Source organism: Barbus barbus (genome assembly GCF_936440315.1).
Source record: "Barbus barbus genome assembly, chromosome: 3".
In the NCBI taxonomy this organism is placed as follows: Eukaryota; Metazoa; Chordata; class Actinopteri; order Cypriniformes; family Cyprinidae; genus Barbus; species Barbus barbus.
The window spans coordinates 35,317,082-35,343,366 of NC_136731.1; the positions used below are offsets into that span (position 1 = coordinate 35,317,082).

A 26,285-nucleotide genomic window follows, 5' to 3' on the forward strand; every position below is an offset into this window, starting at 1 on the left:
TACAGCTAAAGGTAGAAATAACTGACTTAACCATAGCTGGTGAAAATACTAGTGTTCTAATAATTTTGGCCACCAATGTATGTATAAAATATATTGTAGCATTTGGAACCAATTATATTATGAAATGTATTTTCTAAAAATAAAAATATAGTAAATATTTGTTCCCTGTCGATATTTCACTTGTACTGCGTCGTAAGATGCTTGTATGAGAAAAACTCTTTTTTTCCTCTTCACTGAAGCCTTTTCAATCACGCAGTGAAACTATGCAGCGAGCCTATGGCTATGCAGCCCGCCAAAATGGGCGGGGCCTCTGGCTATATAAGCGGCCGCTTTGCCGCCGTAACTCAGATTTCTTCTCTTCAGCGACGAAGCTTCTTCCTCGCTGACGCCGACTTCGCCGTAGAAACGCCTCAGCAGCTGGAATGGACCCCCTGCAGCTTCCGCCTGTCTATCCCCTGCCGCCATCCGGCGAACACTAAAAGAGCCTCACAAAAAGAGCATCGGCGTTGTTGCAAATGCCTCCCCTGCACGCTGTTGACAGTCACGCTGAGTGCGTGTCATGCTTGGGGAAATCCCATGCTGATGCTGCGCTCAGCGGGACTGACTGCTCGCATTGCGAGTCTTTCAGTCTTGCCTCTCTGCGCTCGCGGATAGCTTTCTTTTCAGAAAGCGACTCCGCCCCTCACGCCATCCTGTCTTCTTCCTCCCAGGGACCTGCGAGGAAGAAACAACGGGGCAGAGGATTTGAGCGGCCAGAGACTTGCGAGCTCACGTCGGCTCAGTGCCCGCGTGCCTCTCTGTCTGCGCAGAGAGAAGATTCACCGGTCCTCATCACCCAACCCGATCAGCGTCCCTCTGCAGCTGCGAACGACAACGCTGGGTACAGAGGGAAGTGTGTTATTGGTTCCCCATGGGCCCACTCTAGCGTCCGGGCGTCCGACCGCTGTGATAGCGAACAAAATAAAATATATACATTTTATAAAAGAGAGCAAATATCCTCTTCTGCCACCATAAGCGTCCTGCCCGTATGCAGCCAGTCTTTAGAGCCTATTCGATCTCTTGCCATACGGTGATACTGTGTATCAGCCCTGAACCGTTGGAGGGACCCCCTCTGGCTGAAACGAGGTGTGATCTTAGACACGGCGCACAGAAGGAAGGTTGTCATGACAGATGCTTCCAACAAGGGTTGGAGAGCGCTGTGCGAGGGCAAGCCAACCTTCGGTCTTTGGTCCGAGGAGGAGTCGGCTCTGCACATCAACTGTCTAGAAATGCTAGCAGTGTGCCGTGCCTGTCAATTCTTCCTGCCAGACATAAGGGGACACCACGTGCTAGTACGCTCAGACAGCAGGTCCGTGGTGTCATACATAAATCACCAGGGCGGCCTCGTCTCGAAGCGCCACTGCACGCTGACAAAAGACCTTCTTGTTTGGGCTCAGACCAATTTGCGCTCCCTGAAGCTTGCAGTGCCCCATTGGAGTCAGAGCCCATTCCACCAGAGGCATCGCCTCTTCCTGGGCATGGTCCAGTGGGGTGTCCATTTTGGAAATTTGTGAGGTGGCCAGCTGGTCCTCGCCGTCCACATTTATGAGGTTTTACAACCTGGACGTCCCCGTCTTGCAGGCCAGAGTCCTTTCTGCTTAGTTCGCCGCTTCTGGCTAGATAAACAATCTTAGGTGTTCACTTGACCAACTTTGCTCAAGTCCCTCCTTCTCTTGAAAGGTCCATATTATGAGCACTAAGTGTCTAGTTACGGGACGACACGCAGGCCATGGTTGACCCTGGTGGCTCAGCCTGTGCTTGGTGTATTTTTTTAACTCCCCTGGATCCTCCCACGGGAGTTACGGTTTGAGTTGTTCCCCATCATAGCACGGCATGATTGTACTGGTTCCCATACAAGCGTCTTACGACGCAGTACGCGTGAAATATCGACAGGGAACGTACTTGGTTACTTTTGTAACATCGGTTCCTTGAGATATGGGAACGAGTACTGCGTTCCTGGCCGTGCTATGAGCTGCACGCCTCAGTCGCTTCATTCGAAGTAATCTGAGTTGCGGCAGCAAAGCAGCTCTTTATATAGCCAGAGGCCCCACCCATTTTGGCGGGCTCTGGCGGGCTGCATAGCCATAGGCTCACTCATCGCCGCCGCCAAGCCATTGGTTCAATTTTATAGCACTGCACAAACCAATGGACGTGCAGTTTCACTGCGTGTTTGAAAAGGCTTCAGTGAAGAGGAAAAAATGAGTTTTTCCCATACAAGCGTCTTACGACGCAGCACTCGTTCCCATATCTCAGGGAACCGAGGTTATGATAGTAACCGAGTACGATTTTCTGGATATTTTGTAAATAATGACAAATTTATGGGAATATCTCAAATATGAGAGGTTTGTTTGTTTGCTTATTTATTTAGATTTCCTGATATCATTTACAAAGGACAATGTAAAATCAATGCAATCTTTAAAAAAAAATGCTTTGACAAGTGAAATATTTCTATGTTAATTTACAAGAAACAATTTTAAATTATAATATTTATTTTAAAGTATTCAGAAAACATTTATGATGTGTTTTATAAATATATATATATATATATATATATATATATACAGATTTTGCAGAAACATTTAATTATAATCAATGCCAATGTAAAATCAATGTAGTTATTGTAAAATAACATCATATCTGATTTGACAATGAATTGAAATATTCCTGATATCAATTTACAAGAAACAGTTTATCGTGTAAATTGTCATTTGTATTAGAATGCATTCAGAGACAAACTTTTATGTATTACAGTGCTATTTTTAATAATTTTCTTGGTGAGCATTGTTAGATCAAATATTACATTATGTGTGTAGGAATGTGTACCACCTTTGCCAACACACCTGTTTTAATTCCATCTCTGAGGCTCTGGTGAAGTTTTCACCGATTTATCAGAGAATTGATTTTCAATCGTAGCACAATACAGACCTCCTTTGTTTAGTTTCTGTTATGCTTTCCACTGCTCTGTCTTGCGCTCTTCCCCCTCTATCCATCGGTCCGGCTGAGCGCAGTCTTCTGTGTCAGCTTAATAAAGTCATTCTGCTCGGCCATGTTCTGCCGCTTGTACTCAGCAGAGTGCTACTTTTTGACATTTTTTCATTCTGCTTTTTTTTCACTGCATGTTTAAGTCCTGTAGAGCTCATTGAGGCACTGAGTTAGGCCTGCTCTCTCTCACTCCCTCTTTCCTTACCTCTCCATCCTGCAATCCTGTGCCACAACAGCTCAGTATTACCCTCCATCTCTGTCTGTCTCTCTCAAGTACTCTACGTAAGTCAGCGAGAGGCGAGAGAGAGTGTGTATTCTGAGTGAAAAGGAGGGTAGCAGATCATTAGAGGTAAAGGATAAGCAAGACCTTCGAGAGTCCTTTTGTCCTTTCATATGGAGAGGGCTGTTTGTGCTACTATTGTTGGTTTTCCCCTTGATTTCATCTGGAAAGTATCATTACCGAACAAGAGCCTCTTCGGAGCGGTTTGAGGCCATCTCCAAGCAGTGTGCCGTGGCTTTTGTGGAATCGTGTGTGCCTGAGAAGCTTTGAAAAGTGAACTTGAAACAATTTACACCCTGTGAGCCATCAGACTCATCAGATATTCAACACATAGGATTTAGTTCATGTAATGATTATTAATGTCAATTTAACACGTTAAATTTGTTAATGAAGTATAAAGTATAAAATATTTGAATAATACATGCATATTTGTAAATATATTTTGATTTGCTCACGTCCCCTTACCATTATGTGTATACATTTTTTGTAACCTCTTAATTTACCTGTATCAGATATTGGATGTTGAATATACATATCAGTCCACACAGAAGATGTAAATCACTTATAGTATTGTTCACATGGAACACACACACATATGTATGTGTGTTTATAGCAATTTTCCATGTGAATTATAATTGATAACTGAATTAATCTATATAAATTATTATAATGATGAAATAATTACAATATCAGAATATCAACATAACAAGAAGGATTACCATTTTAATTACTATTTTATGATATGGCTGTTAATCAATGAAAAATGTCCTTCAATAATTTTCTGTTCTTAATTTTTCTACAAAACAAACAAAATGAAAATGAAAGGATGTAGAATGAGTAGACACACACACACACACACACATACATACACACACGTATATAATGTAAACGTAGAGTTGTGGTCAAAATGTTACATACACTTTGCAGTATCTGCAAAATGTTCATTATTTTACCGGAATAAGAGGGATCATACAAAATGCATGTTTTTTATAGTTTATTTTGTACTGCCATGAATAAGATAAAAATGACCCCATTCAAAAGTTTACACATGCTTGATTCTTAATACTATGTTGTTAGCAAAATCCTTCAGGTCCCACAAATTCTTTGGTTTTCCAGCATCTTTTGTGTATTTGAACCCTTTCCAACAATGACTGTGTGATTTTGAGATCCATCTTTTCACACTGAGGACAACTGAGGGACTCAAATGCAAATATTACAGAAGATTCAAACGCTCACTGATGCTCCAGAAGAAGAAAAAAACATGCATTCAGAGCCTAGAGGTGAAAACATTTAGAATTTAAAGATCAGAGTAAATGGAACTTATTTTGTCTTCCGTGAAACATGCAAGTATCATTAACACTTTATAATAACTGCACGCTATGAATCATTAGGTAAGCATTAGTAAATAGTCAATTTATCCTTTATAAAGCATTGTCCCAACATTAATAGTCTTTAGTAAGCAGTTTATAAATACAGCTATAAATGCCTTGTTCTTGATTTATAAGCATATCTATTACAAAGGAGATTTAAAGACTCATTTATCTCCTTCGGAAGATAAATGAGCCTTTAAATCTGCTTTGTAAATGCTTTACAAGGTATAAATAGTCCTCACTTTAGATGAGCTCACACAGATGGCTGGCAACTACTAAATGTTTTATAACTACCTGACTTAATCATGAATTACAGCAGGAATATGTGTTAAAGCATTTAGTAACAAACATAGCAACTATTATCATGTGTCTAAATAATAAGATTTATAAATGTACATTTAAATAGTTTCTTAATCATTTACTAACACTTTCTAAACGATCTTATGGACCACTGACAACTAAAATAACTGGTTTGTAAATAACGTAATAATTTAGAAATGATAAAATGATCGTTAATAAAGTATGAAAATACAATTATTAAACATTATAGATCTGCTCAAGAACAAAACATTTATAGCTGTATTTATAAACTGCTTACTAATGCCTATTAATGTTGGAACAATACTTTATAAAGGATGAATTGACTATTTACTAATGCTTACCTAATGATTCATAGTGTGCAGTTATTATAAAGTGGTACCCAAGTATCTTCTGTAGCTTCTGAAGAGCAGTAATAAATGGAAAAAAAGATAAATAAGAAAAATGTACAAATCTTCATTCTATTCAAAAGTTTTCACCCCCCGGCTCTTAATGCATATGACTGTTTTATATATATATATATTTTAGTGTTACAGTACTATTATAGCAATAGTAAATTATTGCTTAAAGATTGAGGAATTACTTTGATTGACAGCCATAATGAGCCATAATTTTATAACAATACCTATTATAGTATTAATATAATGCTACTTATATTTATAACACGGGCCACTGATTAGTTGTCAGTGCTAAATTCGCAATAGTTATCAGCTTCTTGTTATCGTCCAGAATTTTGGTACTGGTGTATCCCTAAAAACAAACGATATATTTATTTTTAGTTCCACTTTTTTTGTCTGTTCACTGATTGACTCTTCTGACACAGTGCTTGCCTTAAATAATCTGCATTTGGGAGCAAATATTGATCATTGAAAATACCATAACTGGTGTAAAATAATCAGCATATCATGTCATTAATTGTATGAAAATTAATTACTTTATTGACAGCGGTAATGATGATATAATGACATAATAACATAAAAACACAAAGCATGAATGTCAGCAGTTGTCAGTCCTTGTTAAAAATAACAGAGAAGAAAAAATGGTTTGAATTTCAGATTTCAGCACAGGACTATATATAAAAATGTATGCCAGCGGTCTGAATCCAGAAGCATGCTGTGTGCCCCAGAGCTATCGAGAAGCTTCTCCTAACGACCTGCTAGGGGCCGTTGGCTGAAAGGAAAGTGCTACCAAAACAAGTGAGCCATCATTAAGGTCAGCAGCATTAAATAATACAATTTCTACCCTACAAGAAAACCTAGTGGTGGCCTATTTATTTTCCTTTTCCCTTTTTAACAGAGAAAAGACATTTATTTGTATAAAATGTTCATAGCCATTTTTTTATGTGCCATCAAAAAATTGCTGATCTCTTTCCTGCATTTTAAATTGATTTCACGATTAATTGAAAACTTTGCACATGATATAAACTTCCCCATAAAAGGCGTAACATTTTACTGTCGAGAGTAGTTTGCCAAAAAGCAATGAGTAATCGTCAGTGGAAGTCTTACTACTAATTTGATACGCAGATATTTTGAGATGACAAGGTTAATGCATCAATTTTTTCCTCATATCATATGAAATCAAAGCAATTTCCCTGGCCTTTATTCCCTCTATCTGTGGGTCATAATCCTCTTTAGGGTCTTTCTGCACCTATGTCCAGTTACTAAATGATGAAAATCGTATTCGGCTTCACTCAGTGGCCTGGCTAATGGGAAATGAGCACACTTTGAAAAACAGCTAAGTGTTTTAGGCTGAGAGGATAGTGGAACTGTTAATATCATTACATTTGAAGAAAGCGTCAGTAACACAGATTCTATTTCTTAAATGAAGATTGGCCAGTGCATTATGGCTGTATTGACGGCAGGCATGAGGGAAAGATTAGTGGTATATCCAGGAACCCTCTCAGCGTAACCAGACCCTAATCTCTTAATTGTGTAGTTCTCTTTCAAACACTCAACAAGCATTAACAAAATTAGAAATGTTTTTCTTCCCCCCTCCTCTTTGAGGGTTGAGTATGATTGATTAGTGTTTGAGAAACTCTGTGGATCGAGGCATGTAGAAATACTCTGCTCAATTGAATTCAACTTGATTCTTTATAGCGGTGGTTCTCAACTGGTGGGTTGTAACCCAAAATGTGTCACAGATTTCTTCTGATTGTATTAGTTTGCATTGTTCAAACTGTATAATCGTGTGTAGTTCGTATAGAAAAGTTAGGAGAAAATGCGTACGTAACCTTTTGTTATTGACATCAAAGGCTGCACATCCAGTCAAACTCTATGATGTTTGGATGAAAACACATCTTTCTTTTCTGTGAAGCTAGTAGATGCTGGCATGAACAGGTTGCTTGACATCCCCTCATCCTCAAAATCCATGAACGAAACTAATATAAAGGAATACATTTAATGTAGTTGCTTGATAATCATAGTTTGTGCATAGTTTAGAGCATCAAACCATCAAAATTCAAGAGGATTTCTGTTCCAAGAGGACTTCAGTTAAGCTGCATGTTGTTGGTGATGTGCAGTTTATTAATATATTTCAATACATTCACATCGTTTAAATATTGATGTTACAGTGGAAAAACTCTGTCAACTATTGCAGAGTTAAACCAAAATTGTAGATTTACTACCAATTTTAATCTTTACAAACGGTTGTTTTAAATCATAATACTCAAAGGGATACCAATTTGTCATCATTTACTCAACTTCAAGTTGTCCAAAACTTGTATGAGTTTCTTTCTTCTGCCGAAACCAAGAAGAATGTTGGTAACCAAACATTTTGATGTTTGGTTACCAACATTGACCAAACAATGACATTTGATGGCAGCCATTGACATGCATAGTATTTTGTCCATACAGTATGTAAGTCAATGGCTACCACCATTTTTCTTCAAAATATCTTTTTTTGTTCCCAATAGATGAAAGGAACTCATACAGGTTTGGAACAACTTGAAGGTGAGTGGATGATGACAGAATGTTTGTTTTTGGGTGAACTATCCCTTTAAATTCAAATAGGTTTTTGTGTATGACCAACCTAAATTATCATATATATATAAATTCACTGCTAATGTGATTTCAAGTGATTTCGGTATGGATATATTTGTGTAGTTTGGTACAACCGTGGTACTGTATTGGGTTGCCACTTGACTGCAAATCTAAAATCTGTGTCCTGAAGCAAAACCAGTTGAGAATCACTTGCTCTATACCATTCCCAATTTTTGAGAAAAAAAGAGGAAAATATTGTTATGTGTACCATTTCTGGCATGGGAACGATGTCTTGCCTGTCTTATTCCCTGCTCTCACCACCTTTTGCATGGTTCCATGTTGCAAACCTCAGTTTTGACAGATCTCATTTTCTCTCCCCTCAGCCCGCTCTCGATGATTGACTTGTAATTACTGAAGGGAGGTGCTGTATTTGGTGTGTAATGTGTTACTCTAATTTGTATGTCTCTGTTGACAGATTCCAGGACAACCAATGAGTTGTGATACGGACCAGCTCAGGGTAAGTGATGCTTCGGTGCTGCTTTGTGTGCGTCTGTGTTTTGTGTGTTTTTTTGTGTCGCTGTTGTGCTTCTGGATGTTGTTGATATTGACCTTTTAATTAATCAATCCATGGCGATCATAAAACTGTGATTCATTCATGTAAAGACAAATGATTTCATCACAATGACTTTAGAATGAAGTTTTGTGTATCCTTCATGTTCATTTCAGCATCTCCAGCTGAGAAGATGATGATATTAAATCAATAGGCAAAAAAAAAAAAAAACCTTCAATTTTACTCTCATACAGAAACCTGTTATTCCATCATACTCTGCTGTGTCCATATTAAAAATACAACAAAGCTTACCTTGCCTTCTCATTAAACTTTAATAGCGGCTCTCAAACCCTTCTGCTCACTCACTGGCCTGAAAAGCCAGGGTAGCAAAGCTGTCAGCTTCACTCCTGATGAAGACCCTCCCAAAGATCTTCATCTTCTTTAAAAACACCACATCTGTGTGGAGGGATGACCATGTGTCCTGCTGGCTCTGCCTTGAGCTCACAGAGCACACAGTGTGTATGTGCAGCCCTGCAGAATCATGGGAGGGATGTGTACACCATGCAGGAGCGGAGGTGCTGCAGTCCCCTCTCAGTGCTGTAATTTATCATGGTTTGTTGAAGGGTTTTGAGTCTGATAGGGCTGATATGATTAATGCACAGACCTTCCTATTCATACACACACATCACTCTCATTTTCCTAGCAACTACTTTCTTTATTTGTTTTTTAATGATACATATATATTTCATTTCTTTTGAAATTAGAGCAGTAAATATGGACTAAACCAGTAATGAGTATACAGTATGTATGGTTAAATATGCATTGGCCTCTGCAAATTCAACAATAATAATAATAATAATTTGGCTCTTGGAAATATGAAAATATTAAAAAACTATCATATATTTAAAATATATATAATATTATTTTATGAATTTTATTTATTTATTATATATGTCATATTATATATATTTTTTATTTATGTATTTAAAATGAAGATGATGATTATTATTATTATTATTGTTGTTGTAGTATAAAGAGGCCATTGCTGATTTGACTCTTGGAAACATGAAAAACACTTCTCTTATTTCTTTGTCATCTCATTTCCTCTTGTTAGTGATTCATTCATGAGTCTGAGTACAGTTGTTTCAGAAGTGCTTTTTGGTAGCTTGCCTTTAATTTACATTATTTGAGAAGGATCAAGTATAATGTGCTTAGCAATATTACCTTTTTCTTTTTTTTCCGTAGGTTATGTTTTTGTCAATCTAAACAAATGAGATGCACTACTGCTTTAAGACTGTTTAGCTACTATTACAGACTTGTAGCTTTTTAATTGGGTTAAAGGGCACAATCAGACTGAGGAGACAGCAGCTGTATCGGTCTGCTCCATGAAAATGGACATGTCAGTATAAGCGGCAATCAGTTTCCATGACCATTAGACCTTTCTTACCCCGAAGTAAAATGGTTTAATGAAATTGTATGCTGAAGTATGTTCGTTTTGCTCGAGTGCAAAAACAATGGGCTGTACATTGTACCTGCCATTTATCTTTGTTTAATATGTCAACAATCATTTATTGTTTTCAGAATGTTGTTCGGAGTATTGACTAGATCTCTCTGTACTAATCATTTCATTCTGAAGAAAACCATTTCGTCTTGTTGCAAATTTGGTATATTTTTTTCTGTATAGTCGGATAGTTCTGATGCTAAAATCTTATGAATAAGCATTATATTATATTATATTATGAGCAACAGGCAAAGAAATTATAAATTAGTTTTTTTCCCCTGTGCCCTCAATATCATTTTCCATCCTGTTAGTCTTTTGCAATATCCCTTTAACTAACATAAGCCAGTTCCATAATGACATCATCCTCCTGGAAGTTACATAATTTTTTGCTGAGAAACCAACAGAACAAACAAGTCATAAACAACCAATAAGTGTTAGTAATGAATTTTATTTTCTATATTTTTTAGTATTTTTGTATTTAAGATAAGAATACAGATACCCTTATAAATAAATAAGTTGAAAATAAATACATTAAAAAAGCTGCTTGTATAAAATACTTGGAATTGTTCACTTGAATAAGTTTTTAATGAGTGAAAGCCCAAAAGACACTCCATAACAGCAATGACCTTATTCCATTTCTTATCATTGTGAAATGTAATTTATTTTTTGAGCATTGGTCTATGCTTTGCGTTATGCCTTAGAAAATCCTTACCTGTGGCAAATCACTTTAATGCAGCAATATTGCTTTAATATGATACATGTGTGTATTTGCTGTATGTGGGCCTTAGTCTGAGCCTTTAGCTTAATCGTTTGTCCTCACACTCTCTTGTTGTGACGGTTGTACTTTCTTTTTTATTGTTTTCCTTGGAGTCAAATTGCTTCCTGAGGAGAATTTAATATTCAAATTTCCCTCTGAATTTAATTTCCCTCATAAATACACTGGCAAATCTCATTGTGTTTGTGTCTCACACACATAAAACAAAAAATGGACCTTGCTCAGATTTCCATTTTATCCCCTCTCGGTTTGAAATCCATTTACAAAAAGCTACTTTTTTTGTTTTGTTTTCTGTTACTCTCGAGTTTCTCTAATACCTGTGTTTGATTAAAACCCCCATCCCTCTTCTAAATAACAGTAATGAGTTTCAGCCTCGTATGCGCTTTTCTAGATAGTTCCGGCTGCGCTTTAGCTGGCGTGTCTGGTCTCTCAGTAGCAGTAGCGTGGTAGAGTCAGCAGATGGCTGTAGAAAAGTGCTGTAAGGAGGCAATGCGTCAGAGCCAGAGCAACCCGAGCGGGAAGGCCTTGGCCCCAGTACACGCTGCTTTCATCTCCAGCACATTCACTCCGGACGAGGAGGAGGAGAAGAGGAGGGGAAAAAACCCATCCAGGCTGCAGAGTCAGGTGCAAGCTCCACATTTAGGAGAGGGTGGTGCTTTCTGTTTCCTTTTCATCCCGTTGTATCATTTTTGATCTCAGTTTACCTGTGTATTTTTTTTTTCTTTCTTTCACATCTTTTTTTATTTATTTATTTGAATCTCTCAGAGCTGAGATTGCAGTATTTTTTGGAGGAAGTTGCAAGCTTATTTTTTTCGGTCAGTTGTCTTCTTACCTTCCCTCAGGACAGAAGATGAGTCTTTTGATTTCCCACTGATGTCTTCCCCTGTGCATCAGCTTCCGGACGACAGCGTCTGAGGATCTGAGCAGCATTTTGTTAGAGGGAAAAGTCCTTTTTGTGGGGGGGGGGATCTGTTTCGGATCATCCTATCAGCTGTGCGTTAACGTACACGTGCCTTTCTTGTGGAGCCTGTACTAGAGAATCCTACACCATCACCCTCCTCTCTCTCTCTCTCTCTCTCTCTCTCTCTGTCTGTCTCTCTCTCTCTCTCTCTCTCTCTCTCTCTTTCTCTAGCACTTTGAGTGCACAGTTGTACTGGACTTCCTTGGTGCACGGATCTTCTCATTAAATAGATACGTCAGGAATTGGCATCTAAGCAGGGGTTGTCAGTGAAAGGCTGAGGAGGACCAAGTGGGGAAAGGCAAGAAAGAGCAAAAAAAAAAAAAGAAGCGCAAGAACAAGACTGCTAGAAGCATCTCAAACCTTGTGAAGTAGCTTCTTCTTCCTCCAAGTGTCAGTTTTAGTAAGCTCTATTATAGTGATATAATAAATTATACAAAAGAACTGTGAGCCTGAGAGAGTGGAAACAAGAAGGATTCAGCCGGGTTTCCGTAGCCAAGAAGTTAAAAGAAGCTAAGTAAGGAAGCGTTTCCTCACTGCCGGAGAGCCCCTGACTCCTCGCTCAAGATGATGATGTATCTGTGGGTAGGTAACCGATTGTGTCTCGTTCGTTGGTGCTTGCAGACTGCTGTGTGTGTGTGTGTGTGTGTGTGTATGTGCATGTGTCGTTATTGACGTTTATGTGTTTTCTCGTCTGATAGCTTGAGCTTGTTTGTTGCAGGACAGAAACCAGTCCAAACACATTTGATCCTCTCCACATGTGCTACGCTCTGTTGTGTTGTGTTTGTATACCGGTTAGCAATCAGTCATTTGAAAGTTTCATCCCTCTCTCATCTCGTCCTTGGCGAGACTACTCTTTCTTTGAAGTAGAGAGTGTCAGAGAAGCGGTGCGTGACATGTTGATTCATAACTGCAGGGTTAAAGCATAGGAAGTCATTTTAGAGAGCTGTAAGCGCGTGTGTCTTGGCCTGCTCATTATCTGTCTCTTCACCTGCCATTATCACTCAAAATCAGTCCTAGCTGAGGAAATTTCACTGCACTTAATTGCCCGTGGAATAAATTTAAAGCACCCTTATGACTTATTCACTGTGAGGGTTTATCAGGAAATTAATCTCATATTAACAAATCTTAATCTGATGGGCAGTTCAAGCGAAAATATAAATAAGGAACAAGTTTATCCTTTACATAATGTGGCAGCTGGAGGGTTTTTTCTTTCTTTCTTTCTTTCTTTCTTTCTTTTTTTCCATAAAGATCCATGTTTGATTTTGTATTTTCACTAGCCATGAAAAGGGCATTTTTCCATAAAATAATTTGATCCATAAAATAACAAGACAATATAATAATAATAATAAATGTATTATTTTATAAATATGATATATTATTATGTAATTACATTATCATTATGATGATTATTATTATTATTATTTTGATAACAATATATATTTATGTAAATAATAACAATACATTTTCTTATAATACTACTACTGCTACTACTACTACTAGTAATGCATTTTCTTGTGTTTCTGAAATTATGTAAGGGGAATTAATACTGTTATTTATTATTAAGTACAGAAGTATTCTTATAATGTTAATAATTAAAGTGAAAACATGCTTTTAAACTCTATCAGTAGTCAGAAGAGCTCAGAATCAAAAGACTTGATAAACACACAAGACAATCTCCAGTTACTTAGTCATGCAGCTACAGCAAACTGAAATTCTATATTAAGAAAATGAATATTGAATGTTTAATTGGAACATGGGTGGTCTGGAAGGAATATGCTTCGTAGAAAAGATTGAAGGATGAAATTTCCCAGGAGATGCAGAAAATTACTGTGCTGTATAAAAGTATACAGTTCCTGCTAAATATTTAATTTGCATAGTTTAAGGTGGCTTATGACAAGAAATTGACTTTTTTGCTGGTTCATTTTGAACAGTACCGATGGGTGATAACCCATTTCACTAAATAAATTAAATTATAATAATTTTTTTAAATAAATAAATAATTAAATCCATACATCTATACATAAATACATTACTACTTTCAGAACAACCCTAAAGTAATTTACATAATAAAGACAGAAGGATGACCAGAGGCCTAATACTTCAGAAACGTGTAGAATAACAGAGTGCATTGTGGGCTAAAGCTATGAATATGACATGTTGTTCTTTTTAAAAGGCCTCTGGTGGCCATTTGACAATCCAGTTCAGTATCAACCCTTCAGTATTACTTTTGTCATAGATCACATGGCTGTAAACTGGAATTAATTGTGTGGGTTACTTTTTCAGCCACAGGGTTTTCATCTTAACACAATTTAACACAGCATCGGCGCATTGTGCCACATCCAAATATTTCAGACGTGGCGATACAGTCGTAATTGCAAAATAGGCCCCATGTCTTCTATCAATGTTGTGTCTGTAAACAAATAAATGAAATACAAATAAAAAAAGAAGTTAAAAGAAGCAGCGGTCCACTTTTATGCGTTGCTGTCAATTGGAGCCCATCAGGATAAGGAATGAATCACTGAGGTAGAGAAAAGACTGAAGCAAACAGCAGTGTCAGAGCTGCACTGCTGTCCAGGCTGATGTTATTGCCTTTCTTACTATTTACTCCCCCCTGCTGCTGTAAAAACTGCTGTGGAGGCACTTCTAGCCCCTTGTCAGAGTTGTCTTTCAATAGATGCTATGAAAGCAGTTTATTCAATTGATTGATAAAGGCTGCCCTCCATGATAACCAATAGAGGAGGCACAGGGCCGCGCCGTGTGTAGGAAGCACATATTGCGACTTAACTTTGTGACACCAATATAGGAAAACTCAAAATTTGCAAAGCAAGAATCTTAACATCTTATGATCTGTTCTTTTTTGAAGTGCCACACTTTAACCATTCATTATATAGCCATTATATAATGGATAATTAATAAAATACCCCCTATGAGACAGTCATAAGAAACAGTTGTGCCACTTTAACATTAGGATATTTGAACTATAATGTCATTGCAAATCTATATTTTTTTATATGGATGAATTCAATAGGAGTATTTTTGAAGCTCTTTTCCATAAAACAACAGTTCATAGTGACCAAAGTAAAGTCACTTTTTTTATAGTGCTTTATACAATAGAGATTGCTTCAAAGCAATGATAAATAGGAAAGTGACAGTATCAATGATGCAGAATTCATCAAGTGCAAGACAAATCCAAATTCTGCTGTAAGAAGACAGTATTGTCATTATTCAAGTCAGTTCATTGTTGATTCAGTTCAGTTCAATAACTTCGTAAAATTCACCAATTATAAAACAAGTCTGATTGAGCTCAAGTGAAAACAATAGAGTTGATATTCAGCTTGAGTTAGTTAAGCACTGAAAAAAGAAAAAAAAAAGTAAAATGTACTTAATTTTTCTTTTGCATGTTTTCACACATATTTTATAAGTAAAATGTATGGAATTAAGTAAAATCTACTTTAAATATTTATGTAAAATTAGCAATGGAAATAAGTAAATTTAACGTGGCCAGTTAGATTTTAATTTAATTTAATTAGAGTAATTTCTATGTAATTATTTTAAGTTTACTCTGCAATACACAAGTACATTTCACACAGTCATGGTCCGTAAACTTTACTATTACTTTGTTATTAAAGTGTGGTTCAAATTTACAAATTTAAGTAAGCAAGTAGACAGCTTGTTATCCTTTTTAAGATAATAAATCTACTCAATATAGTTATTAACCAAATGAACACAGAGACCTCAATACTTGGTACACAATGAAGGTAACAATCAGTGGATAGTGTTTAAGTATTAATGGGTTGTTCTGAGTAGAAAATGAACTCCAAATATCCCAAAACAGCAAGTTACTAAACCTAACAACAAAAGAAGCCATATAATCGTGTAAATACAACTCAAAAACAGTGAAAAATTAAACCTTATTAATTATTAATGCCTCAGTGAATGATGGGAACAACAGCTTCATAACCTTGATATTTACTTAAAGAATCCATATAAACATATCCAAAAATTCCAAGTGAAATATACTTGTAAGTTCAAACTTTAATTTCTATAAGCTTAAATTGAGTACTAATATAGCATTTTCTCTTTTTTTACATTCTTGCCTGAACTAAATTATTTAATGCAGAAATTGCATTTGTTTTTCCGTAGTATTTACTTCACCACAAAATCTTTTTTTTTTTTATCAGCGAAATTAATCAATTAGAAATAATGAATTTTATTCAACTATAAAGCAAATCTACAGAAGACGATCGTGTCATTGTTCATTTCTGTTCCCGTCTGATAGTGTCAGTGCCATCAAATTGATAATATTATTAAATATTAAGTGTTCTGAACCCCAACTATGCAAGTCAAAGGCAACAGTGGGAAAAGCTGAGAAACAGAACTGCCGTGACCAGAATCAGTGAGTTAAACTCAGTAGCTGAATCACTGAACCAATCAGTCTTTTGAGTTGGTTCTTTAGATGTATGAGCTATTTTATGGTACTTTTTTGGTGTTTTTCTTTTTGGAATAAATAGTAACTTAAATTATTTTCCTGTTTTTGATTGAGCTTTTGTTTAATGTTGTCATTAGAAGTACATCCCTTTCCCTTCATATAGTTTAACAATATGTGTTTGTGTGCGTATGTGTGAGTGAGAATGAGAAATTGGCCATTAAGATCAATTTTTAAAGAAGGATGTTGAATCTAAATATTTCAATATTGTAATTGTTTCTTTTCATAATGTCTTTGTTTTGTATGCCAGTTGGAGAGATTGGTATAAACATCACTGTGTTTGTTTGCTTGTTTATTTATTTATTTTGCAGGGCATCTTTGTACAAAACAGTGTGTATGTACGTATACAGAGTTTATGCATTACATGTGTCGTTAGATGAATATGTATGTAGTTGGGTAACAGATAAAAATGAGGATTAAGAACATTTGATGTATTCGCAGTGGATATAATTGACATTAATGCAAGACAATTCAGCACACACCATATGGTATTTATACACCTTCTAATTCCCTCTTTCTTTCTGACAGTAATGATGGGACCTGGGTGAGAACGCTGCACTGTCAGTTGCTATCAAATATGTTCTTATTTAATTAGCTGTCTTGCAGTAGAGCGCAGCTTATATATCATAATTCTTATCTAATATACTCAATCCTGTCTTATTTTATTTCATTGACTCTGCTGAAGTGCTTAACATGTCTCTGGTTTCAGAGGGCTTGGGCAAGTTGCTCTGAAAACCAAGAGCGATTGAATAGCATTAATGCTAATGCCACAGCTGTTGAGGCATTGCTGCAAAGATTTAAAAATGGCCCTTCTGATAGAGTTTTACAATGTATGACAAATCAATGCATAGCATTTTCATAATGAATGGCTTTGGCATTTGGAATGCAGGTCCCCGAGCAGGCTTGGTTGCTGACCTGTGACAAGAAGTGGTGTTATATTTCATTATATTCTACTGAGTTATACTCACTAGCCCCAGTCGAGAGAGGGCCAGGCGATTCCTGACTGCTATCCCAGCATGCACCTCTGTCTGTCTATCTGTCTGTCTGTCTTTCTAGTACTATAAATTTAAGGGACTAAGTTTGGTTCTAGAATGTGTTGTCATCTATCTAACTTTTTACACTTTTTAAACATTCAACCGATAGTTCCGGCAATCAACTATCGGCGCCGATTAATCGGCAAAACCAATGAATCATTCAACTTCTAGTTCTAACTAAAGTGAACATAATGCACACAGTTTCTGCCTATCTCATGTTAATCTTGAGTACCTATAGAGTAGTATTGCATCCTTCATATCTTCGAAGAGTCTTTAGTTTTATCAGATTTATAAAAGAAAGATACAGCTGTACCACTTCTCCATGGAAGCAGTTGAGCTTCTGGAGACGTGCCATTGGCAGAGCTAAAGAGTCACAAGCACATGCAATAAGCAAGCTTACATCCAGTACAATCTATATATTCTATTCTATCTTAATATAAATGTGTTTATTCTATGAATTTTAGTGCATCCTCAATAAGTGCTGTTTTTGAAGGTAACCCCGGAGTAACATCAAATAAAGCACAATGACAGGAAATAAAAAATAGTAAATTAGTCATCAGGTGCCATGCAGCATGCCAACAGCATCTTAGAGATCTCTAATCAGTTAAATAGCAGAAGTTATTACTCCACCACATGCATGTGATGTCATAAAAAATGGCCCTATATTATTGAACTAATGTGGTTGAAGCGACGGAGATGCGAACGTGTCCGGGAAACAGTCGTGACTAGCTAGTTCTTTTCCACAACAATGCATTGTAATATGGTGGTTAATCAGCAACTTACGTCATTGTACATGAAATGCACCCCTGGTTGATGTGTGTGTATGCGTGCTCTTCTGGAGAAGTGCCTTTATGACATCATACAGGGCCATACTCAAAAAATACTTCCGAAATGTATACAAACCCTGAAGGAGTGTATATGGCACAGAAATACTCTTTCATACGTCCAACTCGTTTTTTGAGACTTTGGTCATATTTAGCATGAGAATCCAACTCTTTAGCAGTGTAAATAAGTAAGAATTCATGAAATAACATTAGACAATTTGAATTGCTATTCTGCATCCTGTCCATTACCTCAGTTCAAATTCAAAATCATTCAAATTCCATAAAAGAGTAACACCACATTATATAACAGAACCTTGTCCCTAAAAAATTACCAAAAAATATCAGTGTGAACTGAACCACACTTGTCACTATGGTTACACAGAATAGAGAAGAAGCCTCACTTCAGTTATTCGTTCATACTAAAGCCACTACTGCAAGCTGTTGTATGAACAGGACAATTGGCGAGTCATACCTGTTAGTAAACACGGTTGTCAATCCCGAACTCAGTCCCTTCCCAAACTTATCCTGTGGACCAGGATATTGCCTCTGAGGTTTACTCGCCATTGTTTGGTATTAGATTACAAGCGCACGAGGACAGATTTAAATGACCTGCCATGTCATTACCTGTTTATTCACCAATACTGAAAGGACAGTTGTGTTGGTCATTATCTGCTGTCATGAAATGACAGTTTGTGGCTTTTTTCAGCGGCCTGTTATGATGATTGATGGAGACAGGTGGCTGTTCTTTACAGATGGCAACATATCAAAGTGGCATCATTGTAATGACAGAGCAGCCTATGACAGATATCAAACCAGGACTCGGATGCTTTAATGTTACACTGCTCAAAATCCAAAACTTTTTTATTCCCTATTGGACATCGAAACCTTTCATCTGATTCCACCGTGTGTCTGTTTTTTTTCTCCTGGTTGTGATGTGGCCGTGACAGTTTTAATCTGATTTATAAAATGGAATATATGTATATATGAAAACCTCACCGGGATGAAACCATAAATGCAAACAAAGAATAAGAGGAAATTTAAAGATGACTTTACCCAGATCAGTGACATTTTGAGAGATTGTCTGCTTTGTTATAGATATACTGAAGTCATTACCCTTCTAATGAAATTTCCTGCCAGAGAAAACAAAAACGTTGAAGCACTACAAGCTCTTTCATAAACAACCTTTATTACATAAGTATATTCATCACCATAAAAGCATCGGGGCCATACACATATGGGTCTAGAGCTTTGCAGTAGTGGAGATTTTTATTGGTGGCTATAAAATACAATACACCAGCAGCACATACCACAGAGAGGAAGAAAATCACTTTAGCGCCTTACACTTTTTTGCGCTCTTGGATAAAACGGTCAGGCCAGGAAAACACCTTTGTGATAACAATTGTAGCCAGGCAGCCTAATGCACTTTGAAGCCTTAGTAAAGGCCCGGATGAAACTGGAGATTATTGCCATTTTGAGAGAGATCAATGAAGCTTTGCTAATAATTCACTGTAGGAGAACCTCTGGGGATGTGGTATTTATCTACAAATATCAGCTCTGGCCAGACCAATTGCAGCGTTCTCGCCTCTGGTGCCCACACTAGTTCAGTTGACCTAGTTGATATTGAATGTTTCCTCATGACTAGGAGGGAAAAAAACAGCAAAGAGAGAACGAGAGGAATAAGGGGGGAAACATGATTGGGCAAATGATGTTATGTGTTTGAACAAATGGGGACATGGTGCAGTTCAGTTGATGTCGAAGGGTTAGTTCAGCCAAAAATGAGAATTCTGTCATTGTTTATTCACCCTCATGTTGTTCCCTAGCTGCTCTTTTCTGTATAAGTAAAGTGAAGGAGGACTGGGGTTGTCAAGCTCCAAAATAAATAAAGTAGTTTAAAAAACTTTTTCCAAATCTGCAAAAGTCACATGATTGCTTTGTGCGAGAAACAGACTGAATTTTAAGTTAGCAGTGAATAACTTAAAACTTAAAAAAAATATATTATGTTCATTTTATCTTTTTAGAGCTTGACAGTCCCAGTACTCATTTACTTTCATTATGCTGTAAAAAAAAAAAAATGACTAATTGCGGTTAGTTTGTGTTAACTAATGTTATTGTGAAATGCTACCCAGTCATATAGATTTGGTATGACATAAAAAGGTGAGTAAATGATCAATAAGTGTTAGATAGATGGAAAGATTTTAATTTGATAAATACATTTTAACCACGGCAATCATTTTATATGTCAACATGGCTCAATGCTAATGTATCTTGTGGGTTTGTTTTGTAATGGGGGTGCTTCTGTAACAACAGGGAGCAACACGGATAGTAAAGAGACAATTAAGGCAACAACTTGGAAAAATGAGTGTGTGTCTTTCATGATTTTTTCCCCCGTCTTGGAGCGTACACTTTGTAGTCGTTAATTTAATTGCTGATATTCCCTGAATCCCTGAAGAATATAAAGGATTAATCATCCAGTTCATTTCGACGAGAGATATGGCCTTAAGTGAATTGCAGTTTTACCAATTTAACCCTGTCTGCCCCTGAATGTGACAAGATTAACATTTTCAATTAGCAATACGTAATTGCAGTGCACACTCAGCGGCCTACCCACATCCTCAAAGGTGGAGGGGGCATTTCAGTGGGCCACGCTTATGGATCTAACGCACCCCTGTCTCTTTAAACGCACCTTCGACATTCTGTCATCAGCGATGGCCAGGAGGTGTATTTTCACAGGCATCTTTACAAGACAACAAATCTGTGGATTTGAGGATAAAAAGAAAAACCGGGCATAAGCATCGGCGTGAGTGTTGTAAAAATGATGGTTTCTCCTTTCTTTCTCAGGGGCGTTTGTGTTGATAAGGCAGAGCAGGATCAGCAGTCTCCCCTGTCTGGTTTTTAATGTCTGAAGAAACAGATATTGATTTAATCAGACCAGACTGTTGCAGCAGAAAGGTATATACTGCGGGAAAAATACCTTGAGCATTGAGGTAATAAATACTGCAGATGGACTCGTGCGAGCCGTTAAGCAGAACCTTTGTGGGCCCCATTGAAAGAAGGCCCCTGTGAATGAAGAGGCAGGCGAAGACGGAGAGTTTGTATTTTGGAGATAGGTGACTGATTTCACACTCTGAGATTTCTGCTGTGTCCTGCACATGCTAGGATCTAGCCAGATAGCGGGGCAGTCACATATCAGCCCTTACCTTCAAGGTGCTTACTATCGCATCGACTTGATAATAGAAATGCAGCTTTTTCAAGCTGACACTGTATTCATGGTTCACCGTGAGTGGGGTATTATATGCAGGTAGGCCTGCGCTGACAGATGCATTCTGGATATGTCTGAGATACTGTGAAAATTTCAAATATAGTGAATTAGCAGTTGTTTGCAGCCACATTGACCAATAGGTGTATTTACATAGAACATTTTAAATAAATTATGCAATTGCTGTAAATGTTGTTCTCTTATCAGGTAAAGATCGCACACTATTAAAGCAAAGCCTGATCACCATGTGTAGATTCAGTTATTCAGTGTTTTACCATTGAAAAGCCAGTGGCGGCCAGCTTAGCCTTCCCATTAAGACAAAATTTACAGCGAAATCTGATGTTTTGAAGCGATTTCTTTGGTGCAGTTATACTGATAGGAATTGCAACACAGAGACACAGTGATGAAGTAATACTGACGTAATGAGGTCGCAGGTGAATGTTTCCAATGTAATTTACAAAGGCTTTGAATACATCGCAACCAGTCATAATCAACTATCTGTTTTGTAAATTACAACTGAAAGCTGCACATGTCCATATCGTAAGAATCAATAACTGAAGAATAACGAACAATAATGAAACTACTACTATTAATCATCATCATCATTATATTAATTAAATAATCAAAGTAATTGCAGTTTTACACGCTTACTTGAAAATAAATAGTCAGTCATTTATTACTATTTGAATTAAAAATGTAATCATTCTAGATTGATTCATAGTAAATCACTCTATAAGCCCTGCTATTTTTTTTCTTTCATACCAGCAACAGGATAGATGAATTTTATGACTGCACAAGTACTGAAGGCTGACCCTGACAGTATCCACCTTATTTTTCCCATAAGAGCAGGTTTTGTAAATTTTGTGTAAAATCTATGGGTCTAGCTTCCAGTCTCATCTGCGTCCAGACATTTTTAGCTGTACAAAACTTGCTGCTTGATATTGAAAATGGGTGTGTCTTACCATATAATTTTAATGTATTATCTTAATTATGAACACACTGATTTGTAGTGCAAACAGTTTTACTGTTTACTGCATGTTGTTTTCTTCTATATAAATGAATGAGGCATTTATATATCTTATTTGCTTATAGCGGCTAATGAATCAGAAGTCTTGCCCATAGGCTTACTTCCGCATTGAAGAAAAAATGTATTACTAAACTATCAGAATGGAATATGCAACATTGTTTGCTTCAGTCCTAAATGGTAAATATAACCAATCATTGTCAGAGGTAACCATTGCAGCCAATCATATTTCATTATCAAGCGAGTGCCTCATCAAATCCGCTAGTGGTTAATACAACATGTTGTATGAAACTTTTTAACATGTAAACTGTAACAAAATATTGACCTACAAATAAGTGGGACTGAATGATGGGCCATATATACAGAAAATGCCTGCAGTTTTTCTGCACTTAGGTGAGAAGATGTTAGGTGGATTTCCATCCATGTATAATGTTTATTATGACTGTTCTGTTGATTTTCTATATTGTATTGCAATGGTGAGAGATTATACAGCACCATTAACTGTTTTAAATACTAGGGATGTGCATTTTTCAAAAACATTGTATTCAAATCGAATGTTGGTCTATTTGTGCACACCCCTGTTAGATACTGTACATGTCAACCTCCCCAAATTAAAAGATAATATATTTAATTAATCCAATGAATGATACCAATATCAATTCCATATTTGATCTTTATGCCCTTTTTCAGTTGTAGTGTGAACATGCATTTGTTTAGCGTTGTCCATCCTGCATATGTCACTGCGTTTTGCTCAACTAACTCACGTGGCCTTGGAAGGTAGTATACTTTGTAAAGCTGCTTGGAACCGAATTGAATCGTTTCATGGGTTTTTTTTTGGGGGGGGGGGGGGGGGGGGGGGGGTTTACTCAAAAACTACAAATATAAATTCCAATTGAACACTTTATGTTATTGCCCTAACCTGATATAAGCCATATTTTCCTTCAGACTGGACACTAATAACAAACCTTTTTGTATACCCAAGCTACCATTTATCATTATCCTCGTTATTTCTGTTATCTAATTCCATGTTGCAGAACAAGGAATTGTCCAGCTGTAACAGAATAACATGAAACCAGGGATATCCTAAAAGGGGTGAGACAAGAAAAGAAGTTTCTAGGTGGCTCAGATTGGCTCGCCTTTCATGTGGGTCCAAATTGGAGTCAGTGTAGACAGGGAGGGGTGAGGGGGAGCTCGCAGTCCTCATTAGGCCCCTCTCTCTCCTCAGGCTGACCAGTCTCCAGGCCTGTAATGAGCTGTACATTATGCACAGCAGAGAGGGGAAAGCAGGTGAGCTGCTTGTGTGTCAGGGAAACATCACATCCAAATGCTTCATAATGAGAGCCAAATCCTGGCCCACGATGGCCTATCTGACAGCACAATATCTGTGAATGATGCCTTAATTATATGAATTGACTCATCTTAGTGTTTTTGTTCGAGGTTCAAGAGACACTGTTTTGCTCTGCCCCACCCCACCCTCCCTGTCAACCAGACATAATTTGCAAGTCACAATGTCTGCTAGCACCGTTCAAGCAACTGTTGGACAGCCCTGCACGGTTTGTCAGCGAGATGTAGTTTCAGACGAGCCTTCAGTGATTAAGCGGCTGCAGGTGACCGTTTAGACGAAGATGGGAGTTACTGTTCCAGTTGATAGAAATCCTCTGGAAACATGGGTTTTACAGTGGCTGCATCCGAAATCCCAAACTCTTTGAGTAAGTACTTCTTTTGAATGAGTAATTAGTTCATGACCATTAAAAAAGTATGTTTTGTCATGTAATCCAAATTTATTTGTCATGTTGTTTAATAGTAGGTCATTCTGTTTTATGAATACTTTGAACTAGGACAATTACTTTTTTCATATAATGTTTTAGTTTTTTTGTTTGTTTTGCCTGCTATATAGGGATAGTAGGAATCTAAAAAGTATTTTCAGGCTGTGTCTTGGCTTGGCTCATGAATATTAAATAGGATGTTCACAAATAATTTTAACATTTTATATTTAAACTACAAAAAATGTTGCACTTCAAATAGATAAAAATCTATTTGCTTCAGGTGCATACAGCCAAAAAAAGTCATTACAAGTAAACAAAAATTACTGTTTTCTGGCTCTTAAATGTGTCGTGACAGATTGTTGTAGTGCCTCAGTTCAAGCAGCATGGGAACCGATCATCTCTTCCTTTTTACTACTTATAGCACGAAATAAACATGAATGAACATCAGAAGGTATCTTGTTTCGACCATGAAAAGATGTCAATACACAACATTTCTTCATAAGTTCAAGTCCACCAACATTAATCTACTCTCCTGTCTTGTTTGTCGGACAAAATGGCAGATTCAGTGTTAAGATTGGTCAGATCGCCTGTCAGTCAAACTCAGAGCAAAGAGTCAATTGTTTAAAGAACACTTTAAGAATATTTTTTTACAGTACTTTGAGCTATTTTAACATAAAACAATTTGCTCAGTGATTTTAGGAAACTTGCTGACTAATTCAAATGCTCCAATGAACTTGTGACACATATAATTTGATATCTTGCCACTATTGGTCCTGAGATTTTATAGGTCAGTGGAATGCATGAATGAGCATTTGAACTTCGCAGTGGTAACATTTTTGGTTTCATCAGTGATCTGCTCCATCCTAATTTAACCATGCATTTGAATAAACCAATATTGCCATTTTAAGTCTGTAACAGTATGTCAAAAGCAGGGTTCCCATTTTGTTGTGCGATTTCACCTGATATCATTACAAACCTGACTTACTTTCTTTCATGGAATGCTAAAGATGAACACTAAAGTCATTATTCCCTGAAGAGTTTGATATTTGCCCTAGCTCTCCTTGGTGTGCTCATAAATATGAATATAGCAGTGTCTTATTTGTGAACGGATCTTTAAACAGGTTTTCTGAACTGTATCAACTGATTCATTGAAAAGAGCTGGTTTGAGAGCGGTTTTGTCCATGAATCAGACACTGTTGCTACTCTCATGAAGTACATGAAGGGCAAATGTCAAGAATTTTTGTGAAAATCTATTTAGACTTCAGTCCCTTTCTTTCCCAAAGTTACTACATACCAAATGAATCGTGTAAATTGCTTTTATGGTGCTTTTTCAGTATATTCTTCAAAATTTCATGGAAGGAAGGAAGTGTCAAGAGGGTGAATAAATAATGGCAGAAGTTTTGGTATGATCTATTGTTTTAAGAATCATCGCTGTTTTATCCACGGATTGATAACCCTCATTGTCCCCTTGAGAAGAATTTAGTTAGTAGTCAATCAGGTAATAGTCAGGAGGTTTTTAGTGAGATCATAACGAGGCAGGTGCGTCGTGGATTATAGTATGGATTACAGTCTAGTTTCGTTCCATCGTAATTTTGAGCATTTCGCGACAACCGCTGAGCCGTGTAGAAATGCTGATTGATTCTGATTGATGAAAGCTTGTGTCTCAGGGACCGGGTGAGACTGAAAGCAAGTTGTGGCTGCATTAGCCTTTGCAGATACACTAATCATACACAGTTAATAAATCATTGCTAGTTCAGTTAGTAATTAGAGAAAGGAGGCTACGAAGCACTCGGAGCCGTGAGGTAATTAACGGGTAGGAATCTTAATGAAGAAAAGGTATTCTAAGAAATACACTAGCGCTCACAGGTTAATTGTGCAGTTTAGTTATTAATACAATGCGATGACAGTAAGCAAAAAAACAAAGACAAACAAAACGACCTCAGTTGGAGGAAAAAAGCCTAGCTTATAGTGATGACTTCTGCTCTGCTCCATTGCTGCAAATTTGCTTCAATATTAGCAAAATTTTGCTGACAGGATGCAAGCTGTGAGGGAGGCTTAAAGTTTCCAGACACTCCGGCTGTGGCACACACACACAATCTCAGCACAGAGTGTGTCAGCTCTCTCTCGCCAGCATCCCACAT

General features: G+C 37.1%; 1 protein-coding gene across 2 annotated transcripts in view; it reads left to right on the forward strand.

Moving 5' to 3' along the window:
* LOC306844580 (RNA binding protein fox-1 homolog 1-like) overlaps window positions 1–26,285 on the forward strand; it is a 262,566-nt gene that overhangs the window by 99,472 nt on the left and 136,809 nt on the right. For both annotated transcript variants that reach the window (XM_079376815.1, XM_079376813.1), the window contains exon 2: window positions 8,443–8,484. In XM_079376815.1, the coding sequence (XP_079232941.1) occupies window positions 8,443–8,484 (42 nt within the window). The remainder of the gene's footprint in view (window positions 1–8,442; window positions 8,485–26,285) is intronic.